General features: G+C 44.6%; 2 protein-coding genes across 6 annotated transcripts in view; one reads left to right on the forward strand and one right to left on the reverse strand.

Moving 5' to 3' along the window:
- Positions 1 to 17,551, reverse strand: part of LOC147436805 (3-dehydroquinate synthase) — a 185,366-nt gene that overhangs the window by 41,048 nt on the left and 126,767 nt on the right. The window lies entirely within an intron of this gene.
- LOC147436807 (uncharacterized) lies at positions 13,739 to 14,155 on the forward strand. The gene has a single exon (XM_086486122.1). It carries the CDS (start codon positions 13,739 to 13,741, stop codon positions 14,153 to 14,155), a length of 417 nt encoding a protein of 138 aa, XP_086342248.1.

Here is a 17,551-nt window from a genome sequence, read left to right on the forward strand (position 1 = left end):
CAAAGTACGAGCATTGACTAGCATATTCGTGTTGATTATACTCTTGCAAAACCAAAATGTCTGCCATACATGTATGTACATAGTGCCAGGTTAATCTCCATTTGTCAGGGTTACATAACCCATGCACAATATATGAAATGCATTTAGCACAACTATATGCATTGAAGAGATATGTACAGAGGCAAAGTAAGGAAGGGACTAAGTTGACGTGCCCATAAGCACATCAACATCAGCAGCCCGTGACTCAATCACTATGCTCTGTATGCCTGTCTCAGAGGCAACAACGCCTGCAAGTGATTGAGAAGTACCATGAACCACGGCATCTTTGTAAGAGCGCACCACCTTATTCCATGCATCCGCAAGAGTGCGATTATCATTACAGGGAACAGGTTTTTGCCCCGCAGATTTCACTTTAGGAGGTACATAATTACAAGAGGAGACCTGCGAATGCATCTTAACAGTTTTCTTGAGAGTCACCCAGGGAGATCCATCCGCTGAGTCCACCTTTTTCCCCTTGTTTTTGGTTTCAAGAGTAGACACAGACTTTCCTTTACCCTGAGGATTGGGAGAAAGAGCAGGTTTGATCTTGCCTTTATCCACAGATAAAACATCAGGCAACGCAGAAGCCATAACAGCGACAGATCTAGGATGAGGGACTTCTCTCTTAGTAGAAACCACAATCTGAGGAACAACTGAAGGAGGGGGTTGCAAAATAGGCTCAGAACATTCAGATTGCATGTGACCAAATTTTCCACAGCGAAAACATGAATTTGCAAATTTTCCCCATCTAAGCTTAAAAGGGAGTTTCCCAATGAGAGGGTCTCCCGAATTGACAGTAATACCTTCAGGGGTGGGAACATACGTATCCCAAAGCACACAAAAGCGATTTGTATTGGCATCAGGCTTAGGAGGACAAATTACTTTCCCCAAACGTGAGGCAAGCATAGGAAGAAAGTGGCGCAAGGTGCGTGGGAAATCGAGAATTTCCACCCATACCGGGCACTTATGACGGATTAGACTTTGATAGTCCTTGGTAAGGGCCCACGGCAATACATGTGTCATCTGAGTACCAAAGAACAACGGAGACAACTCAAGCAACATATTACGTGCATCAGTGTCTGCCAACAAAACTTCATAGAATCCTTTGGCGCCGAAGTAAACACCTCGAACCGCTTGGCGTTTAAGAAGAAGGTCTACCCACTGACCCACATCTTGCGCAATAGGCATCTTGCCCGGGAAGAACAGAATAGCTGCGTGTAAGGCATATTGCGCCACTGGGTCCATCAAAGCTTGAACAGGAATGAGCACTTCACTAGCAGGTTCCTGCCCCTCCCAAGCGTTCCGCGCACCTTCAAAATCTTCTAACAAACAAGCTCAAATTTCACCCATTTCCGAAGACTCAGGTGCCATCTGTTTTCTGCGTTTGTATGAGTTGATAAAGAGCACAGCTGAATCGGACATACACTGAGAGCTTAATGTTATGTACTGCTGACTACTGGAAGCCAAAAAAACAAAATTCTGTACACTGCCAACAATACTGCACCCAAAAAAGTCCTTTGTACACAAGTCTATTAACTAAAAATGAACTACACCTAAGGTAAGTGATACTAAGATACTGTCTGTGCTACAGAGAGCGCCAAACCTGAACTGTTGTCCGCAACACCAGTGTCTGTGCTACAGAGAGCGCTAAACCTGAACTGTTGTCCGCAATACGCGCACACACACACACACACACTATCACACACACACACACACACACACACACACACACACACACACACAAAATCTGAAGCAAACCAGCAGCAACAGACGGAACGTGAACAGGCAGGTGTTGATTGTTGCACGAAAGGGGACTGCTGTGGAGAGGAGAGCAGCGCCCAGTTCGCAGAGCTAAAGTCGTGTAAGAACCAGCAACGCGCAGGGATTTCAGTTCGCACGCAGGGTTTTTCTCTCTCTCTCTCTCTCTCTCTCTCTCTCTCACACACACACACAGATTTTAATGTCTATGTGAGGCCGAATTTGGCCTATGAGACAAATCGAGTATACATGTGTGTATGCTCGCCATCTGTCGGCGGAAAAGACAAAATAATCTAAACTCGTACAAAGTAGGATAAGGATAAAAATCTTGGTTTGTGATGGGGTCTGTGTGTGTGTGTGTGTGTGTGTGTGTGTGTGTGTGTTGGGGTGGGGGGGGGGGGGGGGGGGGGGGGGGGGGGGGGGTGGGGGGGTTGCAATGTGGCTCTAATACTAGGGATGTGGGCATGTCTATATGCTCAGGTAGTACAACCGTGCAGATGCATCAGGTTGACTAGCTCCATCCTGTGCCAATGGGAGGGTGTGTCATTAGCAAGGGCTGCTCGGATGAACGCAGCTGGGTGAGCCATCGTTTGGGCTCGTCTCTCCTCAGCAGGTTGACGTGTTCGGGCGTGGATCTCCTCAATCCGTCTACGGTGGGGTCATGGGGCCCGACATCCAGTAGCATGTGGGCGTCGTCTGGCCCGGCTCGTCTCAGCCTGCTGGAGAGTCACTCCCCTCAGTGGATCTGGGAGTGGAAGGGGGGTGGTCCTCTGGAAAAAATCTGTAAGTTGTGACTGTTGTCTCTGATCTCGAGATTGCATGATCTCCCGGAGGTAGGCTGCCCTATGAAGAGTGACTCGTATTTGCCTCTAATATCATCATAAGCCCTGCACCTGCAAGCGAAGTGCTCCTCACTCTCCACCTCCTCTCTGCATACTCGACAGATTCTCTCCTCCTTGGGGATGTCATGAGCATGCCCCACCTCTATCTCTAGATTGTGTGATGGTACCCTGAGCTGGCCAATCGCCACTCGCGAACTGTATGGCATGTAGATGTCCTTGAAGCATGGTCGTTGTATGAACCCATCCTCCAGTATGGTGAGGAAATGGTCTCTATAGTGTGACATCTTCCACTGAAGGGGAGATGTGATCCAATTCAGTATGATGTATAGCTGCTATCGGAGGACCATGTTTCTCTCACTGCGTGAGAGATGAACCTAGAGTAGACCCGGGTCGTACTAGGAAGGTGGCAAGATCTCGAGGTCGAGGCCATGCGCTCCAAACCATGCTCTAACCTATGTGCACCAAGCTCTGTCATATCCAGATTCTCCTATCAATATGGCTGACTCAAATGCTCGCCGTGTGAGTCTGTCTGTTGGGACCTCTCTCTCTGTGAATAAAGCAAATTGTTTGAAAGAGTGCCTCCACTACCATGGGGGGGAAGCAAGCTCTGCTCACATGATGTCCTGCGGCACTGTATGCTTGCCTCGAAATAGACGGGAGATCATATATACCTGTGGTCTCTTGATCCGTGCCCATTGGCTATTTGTCAATCCGAGGGCCCACACTACTGCTACATACATCAGGGTTAGGGTGACTAGTGTACCAAATAGCGAGCCCTTCTTGCAGGGCTCTTGAAAGTGTGCCCAATGACATCTCCGCTCTAGCTAAAGCTGCATCTCCTCGGGTGAGTGTCAGTGGCAGCCTGTGCCATGGAGAAGGGTCCCTCTCTATTGGTCAAAGTGACTCCCAGGTAGACGTAGGAGGTGACCACCTCAACTGGGCCTCCTGCTACTGAAAAAGTGACTGCTCGTTGGGCTGATCTGGAGGTGTGGAATATCATGACCTTGGTCTTCCCAATGTTCACTGTCAGTCCTCTGTGTGTGCAGAACTCATCCAAGGCACTCACGTGGATCTGTAAACCCTCTGATGACTCTGAAATCAAAACAATGTAGTCAGCGTATAGCATAATGTGGATTGGGGTACCTGCTAGGCCAGCTCTTGCTCCTCCCGCTCGTAGGATATAGTATCTATTTGGGCTTCCGCTCTCGCCTCTTTTTTGATATTCTTCTTGACTACTTCGACCCATCCTTCCTTGGTGGCCTCTAATTTATCGTCGATGCTTGCCGTGAGAGCTTATGTGATCTCCTCCTTGAGGGCTTCCTTGGCTTCTGCTTTGATCTCTCCTTCTTCGGGGGTGAAAGATGGGATGGAGGCGCGGAGGAGTTCAATTTGCTCCTTCAGCTCTTCATTTTTCGTCTTCCATTCTTCTTTCTCTCTCTTCTCCTCCCATTTCTCCTTCTCCTTCTTCCATGCTTCCTTCTCCTTGGTCAAACCTTTGACCTCTTTTTTCAACTTGTGTAGGTGGTTGGTGAAGACGTTGAGGGTGTCCGCCAAGTATGACGTCACCTTTTCATCGGGCTTGGCCACCTCCTCCTTCGTGTTCGTCCGCATTCTAAGAGAGAGAGAGAGAGAGAGAGAGAGAGAGAGAGAGAGAGAGAGAGAGATTTTATTAACGCCTTCTAAAAGCCGAACTCGGCCTATGAGACATATCAATGTACATGTGTGAGATCTCTTTTGTCACCCCAAAGAAAAAAAGAAAACTTGAGTGACCGAACTAAAATGATAGAGATAGATAGATAGAGAAAGAGAGAGAGCTCGCGGATAGCTGTTGCCGCTGGACTGCTCGGGCTTCCATTCACCACCTGACAGCCATAGCCACTAGTTGCCGAGTAGCCTCAAGTCCTTGGATGTGCTGCTCTTTTCCTTGGAGTTGGTGACTTTGCTCATAGGCCTTTGCTCTTGCCAGCCTGCAACCCCCCCGTGATAATCTTAGCGGTACTTTTTACTTTCATCCTCAAGGTCCGTCCCTCTTTGCAACAATAGGTCTCTTTGATTTGTGTGTGTGTATGTGTGTGTGTGTGTGTGTGTGTGTGAGAGAGAGAGAGAGAGAGAGAGAGAGAGAGAGAGAGAGAGAGATTATTTTGCATGCTGTGGGATACGGATAAGTCGATGCCGTCAAGAATTACAGTTGACTCTGGTGATCCAAGTAGGCAAAAGGCCATTTAAACTTAAATGGGGGAAGTTTGCAGGTGCATGTTTTAGTTGTGGAACATTTGGCCATATGCAGTCTGAATGCAAAGAGTCTTTGTTTAAATTGCCACCCTCTACTGTTCCTACTGTTGCAACTCATGCTGCCTCTCCCTCCTCTTCGTTTGTGAGGCCAAAGACGAGGGTCCTAATGGAAGCATGCAAGTCAAACAAGGTTAAACCAGATTAAGAGCTTGGCTAATGTGCAGCCTACTACAAAGGCTCATCATACCAAAGGTAAAGCCAAATTGGGAGATTCCACTGACGGTTAGCAAACTCCAAAGCAGACTGCAAAACCTCGTATTTCGCCTGTCTCAAGAAATTATGTACCTGTTGTGGATGAGAGAGGTGGTGGAACTTCTGCATCTGCATCTCATTATCATAAGTCGCTAGTTGAAGCGTGGGATAGAGTGGTTTGCTCATATAAAGATGCTCTGCTTGGGTAACATCTGTGTCGTTGTCGATGCATCAAAATCCCCTGCAAGGAACGCATACCGAATCCGCTTTATTGACTGTTAGCATGGAGGAAGATGTGCCTATGGGCAATTCTACTTGATGATTGTGCCTTGTGATTGTCTTGTAAATACTTTACCGATGCATTCTCCTCTTAGATGTTTTACGTATAATGTGCACGGATTGTGCAACCACGATAAGTGGAAGCTAATCTGACATTATGTACATACAAATAAGGCAGATATAGTGGTATTACAGGAGCATAATCAACATAACTTTGTTGGTCAATCATCGTATTATGCGGGATTCTCGATTTCTTATGCTGAACCTGGCTCTTTTTCTGGTGTTTTAATGATGGTGTGTCATGAATAGCAGCTGGTTTTGGTCCATAATGACGGGGTGGGGCGTTGGATGGTTGTTCAATGTCTCGTGCAAGGGAATATTCTGGAATTTGCTGCTATTTATGCCTACACTGCCTCGGCACCAAGAACTCATCTTTGGCAAGATTTGGTCAAATATCCCTGGCGTTTGCATGCTTTTTGGTACGGGGATTTTAATAATGTGCCTACAAACACGGACAATACGACTGGCCACTAGCATATGTTGAACTCTGAACGTTCTTCTTGGGATGCTATGGTTAGTAACACACGTGCTTCGGATCTGTGGGTCAGTACTCACTCTTTAGAGCGGGGTTATACTTTAACTCATGATGCTCACTCTGGATATAGAGAAAAATTGGATCGATGGTATGTATTAGACACTCCGCAATATGATATGTTTGCATGTGATATGAGGATTGATCGCTCCTTTACTCTATCTGATCATTTTCCTCTTTGGCTCTTGACCATTATAAGGCATTGGATTGTAAGGTGCAACGGAAATGAATGTTGAACTTTGCTCAAGATGAGTGCTCCGAACTGTGCTCAAGGGTTCCTTTTACTTACGGAAGGGAGAGCCTTCCGTTCCTTCAGTGAGAGAGTGCAAAAGATCACAAACAAAGTGAATGACGCTGTGAATGAAGGTGTTGAGACTGAGAGATAGAGAGAGAAGAATACGACACCAGAATGTTGTCAAACCCTCCTCCGAAGGCCCCACTCTATATGGCGAGAGCGGTCTACTATTGATTGCACAATCTCTACAATGCTTGGACTTGCCGATGATGTCGACGACAATGAGGTCGACAACGAGACGGGCTCAAATTCGAAAATGCTAAGGGCTGAAATCTGCAAATCTTTATCTACTGAATTCTGACTCTATGTCGATGACGACGGCGATGACGACAATGCAACGACGACGCGCTGAAAACGCAGATGCTGAAATCTGCGTTTTCGGGCTGATTCTGCAAACTTCGCGGAATCTGATCGTGCGGCGAGGATCTGCTACGAAAAGGCAAGATCTGCGAGGTTCGAGGATCCTACTGCGATGTCTGACTGCTGAAAATTGAAAACGCTGGTGCTTCTTGGTGTTCCGTCGCCGTGAATCTACAAAACGCTGGACTGTCAGGCTAATGCAAAAATGCTAGGGCTGAAAATGATCTTGCGGAGAAATCTACTATCTGTTGTGGGATTCTGCTAACGTTACAGATGATCTGCTGTGTTGCTGTTGGAAACGCTAAGTTCTGCTGTCTTGCGGTAGCCGAGGCTGATCTGCTGAACAAAAACGCCACTGCTGATCTTGTCCAAAAACGCTAGGTTTGCTGATGGAGCGAGTCTTGCTGAGAAGTTGCCTGTTGAGCAAAGGTGCTCCTGCTCCCTCTGCTGTCAGAAAGTGCTAGCGCTAGGTTTTCATATATACAAACTTAGCAAAATTGCCCTATCTAGTTTCCAACAAAAGTCACTTAAAAATAATAAGTGAAAAATGTCAAAAATAGGGATAATAGGTCTATGCACTACAAAAATGCTCTTGATGGGTTCTGATGGAAATCTGATGATCGTGCTGTGTGCAACCAGAGGATTTGCATCTATTCTAAGTGTCTAGACATGCAGGGACTGCGAACAGATTCACAAAAGTGCCAGATCACTTCCTATTCTAGACTGACTTGACTGAACTAAACCCTAGTCATGATGTAGCTTGTCCACGGATACATAGGGTTGGATGTGTCACGTGACATCCCCTCCTTTTCAAAGTGAGGTACTGGTACTGAACTGTATGGCGTAGAGGGAGATCGCCAACAACATCCGGAATCCTGGAAAGGACTCTTTGCCGGCCCACTCTGAGGTGTGGGTCGAGCGATACTTGAACTTCATAAAGGTCTGCAAAGCTTGCTTCTTTGGGCCGCGCCGAAAGCGACACAAAGTCTTCTGTGGCTCCTTCAATGCTTCAACTTCGTCTAAAGTCATGCTTCTTTCTTCTTCAAGAATCTCCAAGGCTGAAAATTCTTGAAACCACTTCCAACACAAAAACATGAACATACCCATTCCATGTAAAGTGACTGGAAAAATTCTAGCCTTCTCTAAAGACTGTGCGTGCAATGTAGATGAACATATAGACGGAGTGCCAAACCGTTCATCAAACACACGCAAACAATGGGATCGAATCTTGACTTGCTGATCTAAATCAATCAATTGTGGCAAATCACAATAGAAATGCCTTTGCTTGATGCTCAATTCTTCTTGTGATCTTTCTACGACTGTGTCATGCCAAGGAAGAGACATGGAATGTGACTTCCTTGAATGAATACTTTTCAGCTTTTCATAAGAAATCGGCATATATCCGTGCTCATTCATGAGTGAATCGTGCTCAATGTACAATATGGCATGCCTATGAAAAGGGTCACATAAAGACGCTGACTAAAATACAGGAAACGATCACAAACGAAACACTCGAACAATGTGTGCTGACTAATCATTCGAACACATAGTACTTCCTGTGAGGGTTCTTTGGACCTAGGCCTCGAGAGCCAAGATCGGTTCTTCGTGTTTGATGGAATCTTCCTGTGAAGGTTCTGTGGACCTCGACTTGAGAGGCAAGATCGGTTCTTCGTGATTGATTGAATCTGCGATGAGGTTAGCTTCACTAGAGAAAGTATCAACTAACACATCATCCTTATGAACAATCACATCATCTTCAGGCAAATCATCACGCTTGTGAGAAATCACATCTTGATCATGCAAATCATCATGCTTGTCCTTATCATGCAAATCATCATGCTCATCATTATCATTCAAAATCATCATGCTTATCATTGTCATTCAAATCATGTGTGTCATGCTTGGGAGAAGAAGTGACGGAGAGAGTCTCCTTTTCTCGAATCTCTTGCATCTGTGCCTGCACTTGCGAAAAGAGTCGCAACATCTCTTTCATGTGTCGATCGTTCATAGCTTGTCTAGCTTTGTTCTCGCGATCAAATGCTGCTTCTCGTTCTTTGTTCTCGCGATCAAATGTTGCTTCTCTTTCTTTGTTCTCGCGATCAAATGTTGCTTCTCTTTCTTTGTTCTCGCGCTCGTGCTCACGCTCTATGGCGGCATTCTTTCTTTGTATTCACGATCTATGGCTGCCATTCTTTCTGCTCTTCTTTCTTCTCGTTCTAACTTCCTTTTCATAAACAACTGCTTCAACTCCTCCATAGGAGTGAGTGCAATCCTTGGCGTAGATGGGGAAGAGGGAGGGTCGGAAAAACCTCCTGGTGGGGAAAATTCTTCTTCGCCTCTCTCATGCTCATCACCTCCAAGCGAAGTATCCATTCCGCTTCGAGTGATGACCATCCACTGAAGTCGTGGGTTCTTGTGGTCTTGGGTTCTTAAGTTCACGAGGAACCTGGGTTCTTAGGGGTCTTGGTTCTTGGGTTCTTGAGGGTCTTGAGGTTCTTGAGTTCTTGAGGTTCTTCTTTCGCTTGCAATCTGTGTTAGAGAAGGATCTTCTCTTCACCCGAGTTTTGCTCTTTTCCACGGGCGCACCCCTTGGCGGCCTTGCGCTCACACCAAGGTTGCTTTTTCCCACCTCACGTCGATTGGCCGGCCGCTAAGTGCACGGTCCGCTCTCAATGAATGAAAAGAGGCAGCGGGGGAGGCTAGACAAGCCCTTCTTTCTTGGGATTCCTGTCACTCGTCAAAAACACAATTAGAAATCGACACGCCCAAGAGCACTTGGGTTACGTGCGACCTCGACAAGCAAAAAAAATTATGTGGTTCTTGTGGTTCTTTCCTTGATTGATACAGAATACTGCCAAAGCTCTGATACCAATCTAAGGTGCAACGGAAGTGAATGTTGAACTTTGCTCAAGATGAGTGCTCCAAACGATGCTCAAGGGTTCCTTTTACTTACGGAAGGGAGAGCCTTCCGTTCCTTTAGTGAGAGAGTGAAAATGATCACAAACATAGTGAATGACACTGTGAATGAAGGTGTTGAGACTGAGAGATAAAGAGAGAAGAATACGACACCAGAATGTTGTCAAACCCTCCTCCGAAGGCCCCACTCTCTATGGCGACTGTTGATTGCACAATCTCTACAATGCTTGGACTTGCCGACGATGAGGACGACAACGAGACGGGCTGAAATCTGAAAATGCTAAGGGCTGAAACCTGCAAATCTTTATCTGTTGAATTCTGACTCTATACCGATGACCACGGCGATGACGACGACGCGCGGAAAACGCAGATGCTGAAATCTACGTTTTCCGGGCAGAAAGTGCTAGCGCTAGGTTTCTATATATACAAACTTAGCAAAATTGCCCTACCTAGTTTCCAACAAAAAAGTCGCTTAAAAATAATAAGTGAAAAATGTCAAAAATAGGAAAAATAAGTCTATGCACTGTAAAATGCTCCTGATGGGTTCTGATGGAAATTTGATGATCATGCTGTGTGCAACCAAAGGATATGCATCTATTCTAAGTGTCTGGACATGCACGGTCTGCGAACAAACTCACAACAATGCCAGATCACTTCCTATTCTAGACTGACTTGACTGACTAAACCCTGGTCATGCTGTAGCTTGTCCACGGACACATAGGGTTGGATGTGTCACGTGACATGGATGGAGATTCCCCGCTTCTCGGTAAGCAATTGCTACATATTGATAATGCATATCTTTCACACAAGGCATTCCAAAACTTAATTAAAGCGGTGATTCCTCCACTTGTCTCTCAAATGCTTATCGATGTGGATGTGGCTTGGTATCGTTTTGTCATGCGGATACAAGCAATCATAAAGAATTATGGTTCATGGTACATGTACCACTTGAGAGATAATGTACAAGAAGCTAAGGTGACTTGTCAAACCTTAGGAAGTCTGGCACATACTAGAAGGCTTACTTAGTTGGAACAAGAGGAATAATGTGCAGCTAAAGCTTCTTTGATGCATAATAACAGGAGGAAACTTGAAAAATGGAAGGTTAGATCGAGACAGTATGCTTTTATGGATGAATGATGTTCATCATAGCATTTCTTTAAGCATTTGCATCATTCGAGGCAATCTGTCTCTATCAAAAGGATTAAGGACGATAGTGGGCAATGGACGGCCAATATAAATCAATTGGCGGATTCCATGGTGGATCATTTTCAACGGGTTTTCGCCAGGCCTCAGGCTCCCTTAAGTGAGGTTTTGCAAGTTAGACAGCTACTGTTGTCGTATGTACATCCTATATTGACAATGAATGATGTAGCTTCCCTTGAGGCCAGTTTTACTAAGGCTCAGCTGCACGACAGCTTGTTACATCTTGGTCATTGTAAATCTCCTAGATGGGATGATCTTACGATTGAATTTTTCCTTCGCTTTTGGGAGTCCCTTAAGCAGCTCCTCCTTTCATGATAAATCATGCATGGACTACACAATCTCTGCCGCAGTCGTGGAAAGGACTGGTGAAATTGTTGTCCAAGCAAACATTATGTGAATACTTCTCACATTGGCGTCCGATCATGCTTATGCCGGTCATTTACAAATTGTTGTCGAAAATGATAGCTGCTCACATTAATGATCATTTGTTCTCTAGCATACATTCGGCCCAGTATGGATTCATCCCTCGCTGGCAAATCATGGACAATATCATTAATGCCTTCATTGCAATTGAGTATGCAAAATATACTCGACAAGATGCACTTATCATGCAGGTTGATATAGAGAAAGCATTTGACATTGTTCATTGGGACTTCATTGCTTAGATCATGACGGCTTTGGGCTTTGGGCTTTGGGTCTAGAATGTGTCGGGTGGTCTGTTTTCTTTATGAGCATACTCAATCTACTGGAATTCTTGATGGTGAGTTGACTCGGTTATGGGATCTTGGTAGATAGTCAGACAAGGATTCCCTTTGAGTGCTATGGTGTATGCTATTGCTACTTTGTTGTATATGGACTCCTTAACGGCACTTAGCCATTTACGTGTTTATAGGTTGGCTACAGGTCTGCAAGTCAATTTTTGAAAATCTAAATTATTATCGTTGCATCAAATGGATTGGCACTTTGTATTATGGCCAGGTAAGATAGTGAAGCCTGATCAAATTGTGAGGCATCTTGGATATCCGTTGGCTTGGTCATTTCAATAATGCAAAATTATTGGATTGGGTTCAGAATAAATTAAGGTCTAAATTACACTTTTGGATATTGTCTACTTAGCCGGTAAGACTCAGAATAGTGCAGTCCATCTTGGTGGCATACATGCAATTTTTTCCACCAATGTTGCATTGGCCACCCCGTCATCTTTGGGCCTTCATGTCTCGGATTCTAGAGCACTTATGGTCTACCTCCTCTCAGAAAAAGGGTCCGTGTTTGCTCGTGATGGATAAGTTATGTACTCCAAAGCGTTGTGGTGGTTTGAATATTGTGCATTTGTGTTCTCATGTTACAGCAAGAAAGGCCACTTTGTTGTTGGTGCTGGTTGAGCAAAAGGAGCCTTGGACGCAAATGCTTGCGTTTCTATGCTCTCATGCGGTTTCTACACCGGCCTTTGGCCGCTCGCAGCCGTCGTATTGGGATGTGGTTTTTGGTAATTTTGAAGCCACAATAGCTGGATGCCCCTTTGCTTCCAGTCTTGTAGCAGATTGAAAATTGATCACGCAGGACTTGTTGTGGCAAGGTAGAGATGACGCATGTGAAAACTCATTTAAATTGGAGAGTTTACATTGGTGTCGAGTTTTTGATCAAACTCTTGTTCGACGCTCTCCTAGACAGGCCTACTTTCTCTCCCAGAAAGGTATTGACAAGATAACTGATGTGACGGACGCTGATGTACAGGTGCTTTCATTTTCGCAGGCTGCTCTTACGTTTGGGCTTGGGATGCACTAAAGGTCCATGTGGGACACCATTAAGGATCTGATTGACTCGATATCTCCCGTTCCGCCGCTAGTTACAGAGAATTGAATTTGTGATTGGCTCTATGCTAGTTCTTCAATCCGTTCGATATTTGCAAAGAAAGTGTACTGCCATTTGCAGTCATCTTCCTGGATCCAAAAACACTATAATAAGGTATGGAATATGAATAAGAGTGTTACATGGTGGCGAGGTAAAGTTATGAAAGTGTGGCATGCTAAGTTACCTTTGGAGTGATTGTTCATGTGGAGATGCATCGTTGGGGTTCTCCCGACGTGCTGAATCCAGCCTGCGTGGAGTGTGTTTGGTCAGTCCTTCAATAAATTAATGCAGTGATTTGGATTACCGTGTTGTTAGCCCTCCTAGTGCGCTTGTGATCAGATTTCTGTAGAACAGAGTCATTTTCATGTACAATCTTGTGGTTTTGAACAGAGATAATTTAAAAAAAACAATAAAAAAGTAAGTGACAGTCTAGGGTGTTTTAAGAACTGCTCTCTAATTAAAGCACACATCTGTCAGTAGAAAGTAAGGTTTCGCTTGGTCATGGCAGAAGAAGCTCTATGTAAGCGTAGGAAATAGATAGATCTTTCCTTGATGGATGCTACAAGCATCATTAAAGAGTGCTTGTCGGAGGATTTTGCATATGCTAGAAATGCTTGGGAAGGCCAGCATCTTGAAACTGAAGTGGTTATTCCGGTTAAGCAGTTGATGGATCCGGTTGCACAGTATGCGTTGAATGCAGTTAATTTGGTTTTCCTTACTAAAGATTATCAGAGTTTGATACGGCACAAGTGCCCGGTTTGGGTGGAAATAGTCGGATTTCCACGGACTTGGAAGCATTTTTTGCCTCTTCTGGTTGCGCAGTTGGGCAAAGTGATTTGCCTCTCAAACCTAGATACTAATTCCAATAGATTTTGCGTGCTGTGGGATACAGACAAGCCGACGCCGTCAGGAATTGCGGTTGACTCTGGTGATCCAATGGTAGGCAAAAGGCCATTTAAACTCAAATGGGGGAAGTTTGCAGGTGCATGTTTTAGCTGTGGCAAATTTGGCCATATGCAGTCTGAATGCCAAGAGTCTTTGTTTATATTGCGACCATCTACTGTTTCTACATCTGGAATTCGTCTTGCCTCTCCCTCTTCTTCGTCCGTGAGGCCGAAGATGGGGGATTCTAATGGAAGTATGCAGGCAAAACAAGGTAAACACTCGGTTAAGAGCTTGGCTATTGCGCAGCCTGCTGCAAAGGCTGATACCAAAGGAAAAGACAAATTGGCAGATTCCACTGATGGTTGGCAAACTCCCAAGAAGACTACAAAACCTCGTGTTTCGCCTGTCTCAAGGAATTATGTACCTACTTTGGATGGGAGAGGTGGTGGAGCTTCTACATCCGCATATCATGATCATAAGTTGCTAGTTGAAGCGTGGGATAGAGTGGTTCATTCATACAAAGATGCTCTGCTTGGGTCGACATCTGTGTCATTGCGGATGTATCAAAATCCCCAACAAGGAACGCATATGGAATCCGCTTTATTGAATGTTAGTATGGAGGCGGATGTGCCTATGGGCAATCCTACTTGATGATTGTGCCATGTGGTTCTCTTATAAATATTGTATAGATGCATTCTTCTCTTAAATGTTTTACATATAATGTGCGCGAATTGTGCAACCATGACAAGTGAAGCTAATCTGGCACTATGTACATACAACTAAAGCAAATATAGTGGTGTTATAGGAGCATAATCAACACGGCTTTGTTGGTCAGTCATTGTATTATGCGGGATTCTGGATTTCTTATGTTGGTACTGACTCTTTTTCGCGAGTTTTAATGATGGTGCGTCATGAATTGCAGCCGGTTTTGGCCCATAATGACGCGGCGGGGCGTTGGATGGTTGTTCAATTTCTCGTGCAAGACAATATTCTACAATTTGCTGGTACTTATGCCTATACTGCCTTACCACAAAGATCTCATCTCTGGCAAGATTGGGTCAAATATCCCTCGTGTTCACATGCTTTTTGGTGCGGGGATTTTAATAATGCACCGGCAAACACGGACAACACAGTTGGCCATTCGCATACGTTGAGCTCAGAACGTTCTTCCTGGGATGCTATGGTCAGTGGCACGGGTGTTTTGGATCTGTGGGCCAGTACTCGTTCTTCAAAGCGGGGCTACACTTTTGCTCATAATGCTCGCTCGGAATATAGAGCACGATTGGATCGGTGGTATGTACTGGGCTCTCTGCAATATGATACGTTTGCATGTGATATCAGGATTGATCGCTCCTTTACTCTATCTAATCATTTTCCTCTTTGGCTATTGATCCATAATCAGACATTGGATGCAGATTCCCCGCTTCCCAATAAGCGATTGCTGCATATTAATAATGCATATCTCTCGCATAAGTCATTCCAAAACTTGATTGAAGCGGTGATTCTTCCACTTATATCTCATATGTTTATCGATGTGGATGTGGCTTGGTATCGTTTTGTCATGAGGATCCAAGAAGTCATAAATGATTATGGTTTGTGGTACATGCACCGGTTGAGAGATAAAGTACAGAAAGATAAGGTGACTAGTCAAGCTTTAGAAAATCTTGCAGACACTAGACAGCTTACTCAGTCGGAACAAGATGAATTATGTGCAGCTAAAGCCGCTTTGACACTTAATAACAGGAGGAAACTTGAAAAATGGAAAGTCAGATAAAGACAGAATGCTTTAATGGATAAAGGTTATTCATCGATGCATTTGAATCATTCAAGGCAATCTGTATCTATCAAAAGGGTTAAGGTCGATATCGGGCAATGGATGGCCAGTAAAAGTCAATTGGCGGATTTCATGGTGGATCATTTTCAACAGTGTTTTTGCCAAGCCTGAAGCGCCTTCAAGTGAGGTTTTGCAAGCCAGACAGCTATTGTTGTCATATATGCATCCTATATTGACAATCAATGATGCAGCTACCCTTGAGGCTAGTTTTACCGAGGCCGAGCTGTACGACAGCTTGCTGCACCTTGGCCGTTGGAAATCTCCTGGATGGGACGGTCTTACGGTTGAATTTTTCCTTAGCTTTTGGGAGTCCCTTAAACAGCCTTTACTTTTCATGATCAATTATGCATGGACTACACAATCATTGCCGCAATCGTGGAAAGAAGTATTGGTGAAATTGTTGCCCAAGCAGACGTTATGTGAATACTTCTCGCATTGGCATCCAATCACGCTTATGCCGGTGGTTTACAAATTGTTGTAAAAAATGATGGTTTCCCATATTAATGATTATGTATTCTTGGGCATACATCCTGCTCAATATGGATTCATCCGTCGCCGGCAAATTATGGATAATAATGCCAATGCTTTCGTTGGAATTGAGTATGCAAAATATACTGGACAAGATGTACTCATCATGCAGGTCGATATAGAGAAAGCTTTTGACACTACTCAGTGGGACCTCATTGCTTAGATCATGACGGCTTTGGGCTTCGGTTCCAGAATGTGTCGGGTGGTCTATTTTCTATATGAGAATAGTCAATCTGCTAGAATTCTTGATGGTGAACTGACACGGTTATGGGACCTTGGTAGATCGGTTAGGCAAGGTTGCCCTTTGAGTGCTATGTTGTATGCTATTGCTACGCATCCTTTGTTGTTGTATTTGGACTCCTTAACCGCGTCTGGGCATTTACATGAATTAGAACTGCCGTCTTGTGATCATTTTGTGGCGCAAGCGTATGCGGATGACTCCATGTTTTGGCCTAAAAATAGACCTAAGGATGTTCAATGCATCATGGACGCGTTACATCTTTATGGGCTCGCTGCAGATCTACAAGTGAATTTCTGAAAATCTAAATTATTACCATTGCGTCAAATGGATTGGCACTCGGTATTATGGCCAGGTGAGATAGTGAAGCCTGATCAAATTGTCAGACATCTTGGATATCCGTTGGCTTGGTCAGTTAACAATGCGAAATTATTGGATTGGATTGAGAACAAATTGAGGTCTAAATTGCACTAATGGAAATTATCCACTTGGCCGCTACATGTAAGACTCAGAATATTGCAGTCCATATTGGTGGCTTACGTACAATTCTTCCTGCCTATGTTGCATTGGCCACCCCGTCGTCTTCGGACCTTGATGTCTCAGATACTGGAGCACTTTTGGTCTACTTCCTCTCAGAATGCGATGGATAAGTTATGTACTCCAAAGCGTTGTGGTGGTCTGAATATTCTGCATTTGGGCTCTCATGTTATAGCAAGAAAGGCCACTTTGTTGTTGGTGTGAGCAAAAGCAACCTTGGACGCAAATGTTTGCGTTTCTATGCTCTCATGCGGTTTCTACATCAGCTTTTTGGCCATTGGCCACCGTTGTATTGGGATGTGGTTCTTGGTAAGTTTAAGGCCACAATACCTGGATGCCCCTTTGCTTCCAATCTTATAGCGGATTGGAAATTGGTCACACGGGAATTGTTGTGGCATGGTAGAGATGATGCCTGTGGAAACTCACTTCGATCGGAAAGTTTGCATTGGAGTCGGGTTTTTGATCAAACTCTTGTTCAATGCTCTCCTAGACAGGATTATTTTCTCTCCCAGAAAGGTATTGACAGCATAATTGATGTGATGGACGCTAATGAACAAGTGCTCTCATTTAGACGGGTTGCTATTACCTTTGGGCTTGGGACGCACTATGGGCCCATGTGAGACAACATTAAAAAACTGGTTGATTCCATATCGCTTGTTCCACTGCTGGTGATGGAAACCGAATTTGTGATTGGCACTACGTTGGTTCTTTAACCTCTTTGATTTTTGCAAAGAAAGTGTACTGTCATTTGCAGTTGTCCTCTTGGATCCATGAACATTGTGATAAGGTATGGAATATGAACAAGAGTGTTAAATGGTGGCGGAGTAAAGTCATGAAAGTGTGGCATGAGAAATTGCCTCTGAAGGAGCGACTATTTATGTGGAGAAGCATTTTTGGGGTTCTCACGATT

This window comes from Adiantum capillus-veneris, chromosome 17, assembly GCF_014529385.1.
Source record: "Adiantum capillus-veneris isolate H3 chromosome 17, ASM1452938v2, whole genome shotgun sequence".
NCBI classification, from domain to species: domain Eukaryota; kingdom Viridiplantae; phylum Streptophyta; class Polypodiopsida; order Polypodiales; family Pteridaceae; genus Adiantum; species Adiantum capillus-veneris.